The sequence below is a fragment of the Parus major genome, chromosome 5, assembly GCF_001522545.3.
Source record: "Parus major isolate Abel chromosome 5, Parus_major1.1, whole genome shotgun sequence".
NCBI lineage: Eukaryota > Metazoa > Chordata > Aves > Passeriformes > Paridae > Parus > Parus major.
In genome coordinates this window covers 58,122,404-58,128,925 of record NC_031774.1, presented here as the reverse complement: position 1 = coordinate 58,128,925, position 6,522 = coordinate 58,122,404, and the positions used below count along the sequence as shown (strand labels likewise).

General features: G+C 48.7%; 1 protein-coding gene across 1 annotated transcript in view; it reads left to right on the top strand.

The window, feature by feature from the left end:
- The window catches only part of TMEM260 (transmembrane protein 260), a 33,951-nt gene extending 29,059 nt beyond the window's left edge, over nt 1-4,892 (top strand). The window contains exons 12-16 of the mRNA XM_015629709.1: nt 1,066-1,214; nt 2,057-2,233; nt 2,966-3,019; nt 3,421-3,511; nt 4,620-4,892. Of these exons, the coding sequence (XP_015485195.1) occupies nt 1,066-1,214; nt 2,057-2,233; nt 2,966-3,019; nt 3,421-3,511; nt 4,620-4,892 (744 nt within the window). The remainder of the gene's footprint in view (nt 1-1,065; nt 1,215-2,056; nt 2,234-2,965; nt 3,020-3,420; nt 3,512-4,619) is intronic.
- Nucleotides 4,893-6,522: the final 1,630 nt, after the last annotated feature.

Below are 6,522 nucleotides of genomic sequence, written 5' to 3'. Positions count from 1 at the left end.
CCAGTCTGACCATGGTGACCCAGTCTGACCATGGTGACCCAGTCTGACCATGGTGACCCAGCCTGGTACTGTGGTGTGACCATGGTGACCCAATCTGACCATGGTGACCCAGTCTGACCATGGTGACCCAGTCTGACCATGGTGACCCAGTCTGGTGACCCAGTCTGGTGACCCAGTCTGGTGACCCAGTCTGACCATGGTGACCCAGTCTGGTGCTGTGGTGTGGCCATGATGACCCAGTCTGACCATGGTGACCCAGTCTGGTGACCCAATCTGACCCTGGTGACCAAGTCTGGTGCTGTGGTGTGACCATGGTGACCCAATCTGACCATGGTGACCCAGTCTGACCATGGTGACCCAGTCTGGTGACCCAGTCTGGTGACCCAGTTTGACCATGGTGACCCAATCTGACCATGGTGACCCAATCTCGTGACCCAGCCTGGTACTGTGGTGTGACCATGGTGACCCAATCTGACCATGGTGACCCAATCTGACCATGGTGACCCAATCTCGTGACCCAGTCTGACCATGTTTACCCAATCTGACCATGGTGACCCAGTCTGGTGCTGTGGTGTGACCATGGGGATCCATTCTGACCATGGTGCCCCAGTCTGACCATGGTGCCCCAGTCTGGTGACCCAGTCTGGTGACCCAATCTGACCATGGTGACCCAGCCTGGTGACCCAGTCTGACCATGGTGACCCAGTCTGACCATGGTGACCCTGTCTGGTGCTGTGATGTGACCATGGTGACCCAGTCTGGTGACCCAGTCTGACCATGGTGCCCCAGTCTGACCATGGTGCCCCAGTCTGACCATGGTGACCCTGTCTGGTGACCCAGTCTGACCATGGTGACCCAGTCTGACCATGGTGCCCCAGTCTGACCATGGTGACCCTGTCTGGTGCTGTGATGTGACCATGGTGACCCAGCCTGGTGCTCCAGTGCCGTGTCATCGCTGATGTGATGACTTCCCTGAGCAAATGGTCATTACTCCTGCAGAATCCATTTCTTGGATTGTAAATCTTCAGATTCCTCTTGTAGTTGTGATAATATCTTTTATTCCAGATGATGACTTATGAATGGTATTTACCCAAGCTGGCAAAGCATTTACCTGGCGTTTATTTTCCTGGGGACCGGTGGAATCCTGTGGAAGGAGTATTACCCGACGGGACACTCGCCTTTAATCTCCATCGTTTCCTCAAAGTAAATAAACAGTAAGCATTTCTTTCATATGTAACAGCTTTCCTAAAATCTCTGACCTTTTTTTTTTGCCTCTTGAAATTGTTTATGGAACAGCTTGCATCCAAAAGACCAATTTTCTCCACTGACTTCCTCCCCGGTGGCGAGATTATTTTTGCAATTAAAGCAAAATATCTCTGCAAAAGTAACTCCATCCGGATAGAATATTGCCTGTTGTTTTGTGGTTGGTTTGGTTTTTAGGAAGGAGGGAAAAAAAGGTGATCTGCAGAGTGTTTACTGATGATTTTTTGTTGTTGTTGTTGATACAATTCATCACAGAGAATAGGAACGTTCCTGTGTACTCAGAACGACGATGGTTGGAGAGCAAATTGCTGCTGCTTCTCCTTTGTGAACATTGTGGCCAACTGATTAGCATAGAATGAATGTATTCCAGGAATAATCATCATATAAAAATAGCTCAGTAAGAGTGGAGAAAGGATTAGATACTCACACGAATAAGAATAGCATCTGCATTTAGACTAGCTGGGGTGAGCCCTGCGAGGGTGGGGAGGCACAGGAGCACAGCCAGGTGCCAGTGGGGAGAAATGGGCTTCTCCTACAGCTTCTGCCTGTTTGGGAGGTCCAGGAGAGGGGACAGGGTGTGCCAGCTGTGCTGGCTGCTCAAGATGGGCAATGCCAGGTGGGGAATTCATCTGTTTTCCAGACTGCCCCACAATGTGCCCGTGCTGATGGGAGATGTGCTGGATGAGCAAGTTTGCTGCACTGTGTGGTGGGGTTTGGTTTGCTCAGGGACATGGGGTGGCCTCAGTCTCTGAGGTGGCTTCACCATTGCTCTCTCTGTTGGTTTTTTTGGCAGTAAGGAAGTGTTTGTGTGCATAGGTCTTCATGAAGGGGACTCGACCTGGAGAAGGAGCCACTCGCTCTGGCCCTGGGGTACCTGTGAGAAGTTGGTTCCTTCTGGAGCTGTGTTTGACCCAGGAGAGTGGATTCGTCTCACAAGGAATCTCTATAACTGGACTGAGGACTATGGCAGGTATGAGGCACAGGAGCCTCTGCTCCTTCCTGCTCATCATTTTCTGCCAGCAGCACTGCCACACCCGCTGCAGTGTTACAGGAATTAAACAAGAGCCATAATCTCAGTGTTCTGTGTTCTGGAGAGATAGCAGGGAGAAATTCTTCCCTGTGAGAGTGGTGAGATGCTGGCACAGCCCAGAGGAGCTGTGGCTGCCCCATCCCTGGAAGTGTTCCAAGCCAGGTTGGATGGGGCTTGGAGCAACCTGGGATAGTGGAAGGTGTCCCTGCTCGTGGCAGGGAGTTGGAATGAGATGGTCTTTAAGGTCCCTTCCAACCCAAACCATTCCATGAGCTGTGATTTTTAATAGCGTGAAAAATAGCAAGGACATCTCTAGTCAAGTATGAGGTCCAATTCTGACCTTAAAATTTGATCAGGATCTAAAATTACTGAGACATCCAGAGGTTTAAATGTCATAGGCTGACCTGTGGTGGTAAAAAACGTCTCTGGCTTTGAGAACTGGGATGCTGTGAAACACCTGATATACCAGAGGCTCCATCTATGGAGAGAGAGGAACTAAGTTCTTTGAAGGACAGAGAATCAGCTGAATTTCCTGCTGTCAGAGCCACAGGCTTCATGACAGGTTTTCTGCCGCCTGGGAGGTGTGTAGCTGCCTGGGTTGGAAGGGTTGTGGTGGGTGAAACCCAGCCACGTGGATCTGATGGCTGAATTTTGTTTTCCATTCCTGTTTAGTTTCAGCCCCTCTTCCTGGGAAGCTGTTGCCAACGAGGAGATGTGGCAAGCCAGGTAATTTTCCTTTGCTCTCTTCCAACAGCCAGTGGGCTCTGCCAGCTCACTGGTGTGGAAACACACACCAAAGCAGGCAGCTTGATGGGCCATGGCCTTATTGGGTCTACATGTGCCAAGCTTTAGAAGGAAAAGGCTGGCAGGATGAGATGAAGCATGCAAGGCCTCCAGCAAAGCCTTCAGGAAAGTGGCTGTTTTGTTCACCAAAAGGTTCTGCTCAAAGTCTCTCAGAGGTGGTTGGGATGTAGTGAGGAAATCGATTATGGAGAGAAATTTGCATCACTGATGGTTTAAATGGAGCTCCTGTGTGCTGTCCCACAGGTGGATATGTTGAAGCCATGTATGATGTGAGCTGGTTGCATTAGGCAGTTACCACATGGAAGTTTTTCTTGTTTTCCTAGGATGAAAACAGCTTTCTTCATCTTTGACCTAGCAGAAACAGCCAGTGTGACTACAGAAATGAAATCACAACTTTACACATTTGCATACACTGTAAGTCCTGAATTTGGGTTAGGAATGCTCCCTGCAGCCTCCATCATAATTTTTTTCCTCCCCCCTTTTCTTTTAAATTTCTGGAGTCCATGGAAATAGGGTGTTTCCATGCAGGCCCTGTAATCTGCACTCCCCTTGTTTATCCAAACTGGGAGCATAGCCGATTCAAAGAGATTTGTTCAGGGATTTTATCCATTCCTGCTTGCCCCCTCGGTCATCGAGGATGCCAAAAGCAAACCAGTCAACACCCTGCTCTTGCTATAATTATGTTGTCTGTGCTGGGCTGCAAACCCATGCCAAGAGATTGCTTGTCCTGAAGTCCCCTCTATGCTCTTGTCCCCTCTGTCATTACACAGTCGTGTGTCTGAGCCAGCAAGTGTAAAATCCGACAGTCTTCTCACTGCAAATTAATTCTGCTGCATTTCACACCAAAGAATAACACCCATAAGCTGGTGTAGGTATCTCTGGAAATACTGGACTGCCTGAGATGCCAACAGATGCACGGAGTGATCAGTGTGTGTCAGCAGAGAGGAGCAGTATTTCATACTCCAGCAGAGAATCAACAAATAGTTTCCTTAATTCTTGCCCATTTTGCTGTGATTTTTGCTGTTCTGCAAAGTTCCCAGGCACATGCCTGCTGTTGAGCTTATGAATATTCCCACTGAAGTCAACAGACTGCTTAAGTCCTGTGGAAGACGTCCTGATCTCCTGAAATATTGAGTAAATGTCTCGCAGGCGCGGCAGTTAAATCTCTTTTTTCCCCCAGCTTGGTGTAACACCTCTCTGGGGGAAGCACATAATGTGCCGTGGGGTTATCACCATCATCTGTAATGTTTCTAAACAAACAGCTGCTCTTGGAAGGGAAACATTTCAGCCCCCCTTGGATTTCTGATTCATGCTGCTGAATGGCAAACACAGAGTGAATTACAGAAATACTCCAGCTCTGGACTTGGACATCTAAATAGCATCTGTTTCTTTCCAGGCAGTTTTGTAGCACTGTTAAAAGCTTTTGCTCCCACTTCATTCAATTAATTTGCTTCCCCCACCTCCTTTATTTTTTTATTTTTATTTTTTTTTTCCTTTTTCTCTTTCTTTGTTCCTTTAACAGTCGTACAGAGAAATTGTCAGCTCCCATCCCCATCACCCGGTGAACTGGCACAAGAACTACGCCATCGCCTGCGAGAGGATGCTGCGCCTCCGCCGGGGGGACGTGGATCCCGAAACGCTGCTCTCCCAGGCTGTGAAACATTTCCTGCTCTACACTGAGAAGGCAGAGGATGATCCCCAGCGCCAGGACATCCTGCAGGCTGTGCAGCACCTCCGGGAAGAGCTGCAGGGGCTGAGGAGAAGGAAGGCGGAGCTGAGGCGCGCAGCTGGGTAGCGCCTGGTCCTGCTGAAGTGTTGAAGTCGGGACTTAAAATCTGAATTAGTTCTTGGCAGCGTGAGAGGGGTTTTAAAAGGTGACAGAAATGGCAGCAGAGAGGAAATCAGGTGTGATCCCCTCTGCAGGAACACAGGGATGTTTGTTTTCTGTTGCCAAATGAACTTTTTTGGGGGTAGGGGAGAAGCTCACCACTAAATAGCGGGTTTCAAAAAGGAGAGTTTTCTTTTACAAGAAAACTATGAACTTGAACTGTGAATATATATATGCTTTTTTTATGAATTCAGCATCCATTCTAGATGTAAAAATGTATTTAGCATTTTATTGTTTCCCCTGTTGCTGAGCCAAGAGGTTTCCTAAAGCCATTTTTCATTAGCTGTGCTGTGTCTGGGTGTTTTTGTGGTGGGTTTCCAGCAGGACAAGCTGTGGGATGATGCCCCCCCACAGGAGCCTGGTCATTCACTGTTTTGGATGTGCTCTGAGCCCTGGCTGTAAGGGGCACTGAGAATCATAATCACAGAATCCCAGAATGGTTTGGGTTGGAAGGGACCTTAAAGGTCCTCTCATTCCACCCCTGCCATGGGCAGGGACACCTCCCACTATCCCAGGGTGCTCCAAGCTCCTTCCAGCCTGACCTTGGACACTTCCAGGTGCTTCTCTGGGCAACCTGTGCCAGGGCCTCACCACCCTCACATATTCCTTCCCAATATCCTGTCTAACCCTGCCCTCCTTTGAAGCCTTCCCCCCTAGTCCTGTCACTTCATGCCCATGTAAACAGTTCCTTTCCAGTTCTCTGTAACCCCTTTAGGTGCTGGAAGGACAGGATGTCCTGCTGGAATGAGGTGGGTAGAGACCAACCCATTTTTTTCTGCCTCCCTTGCTTTTCAGGGATGGCTGCTTTCATTCCTTTGGGATTTTATGATGGGATGGTCTTTATTGCTTAGAGTTCCAACCCTGAGCAAGCAACTCGTGTATTTACCCTTGCAGAGGGACTCTGCTGGCAGCAGTGTGACATCTCCTGCACTGGGGCAGAGGGACCATGGTCCTGAGACCCCACATGGGACATAAGAGCAGCTCCCCTGGGATGCTGCTGTCTCCATAGGTCATGGCATCCATGCTGTGGCCTCTTTCTGTGTGAGCCCAGAATCCCCATCTGCTCTGCCACATCCTCGTGGCTCCTGGGGGTGCCATAAGTGCAGTTTTGGAGATATTGAGGCTTTAACCAAAATAATTGAGTGTGAGTCCACCCTGCTTTTCAATCTGCCCCAGCAGCCAAGCGACTTCTGGGGTTAACAAGAACTCAGCTGCTTCTTTACAAGAAAAAAGACATAAAATGCATTTTTCAATATTTTGTCAGTTAACAGTACTTCAAATGCTTGAAACAGACCCCAAACTCTGGTGGTGTTCCTGCAAAGCTCTGTTCATCTAAAACTTCATATGTTATTCTGTGGTTTTATGATAGCTCAATGTTTTGCACAAATTGCTGCCAGGCCAGGATTTCTTCTGGTAAAATTATCAGAGAAGAAACAAATACTTCTGTAAAGATGACATTATCAAACATCATCTCTGGAGCAGACTGGGATGGGGGCAGGAGGGATGGGTGTTGCAGGTGGATGCTCTGCTGCTCTGG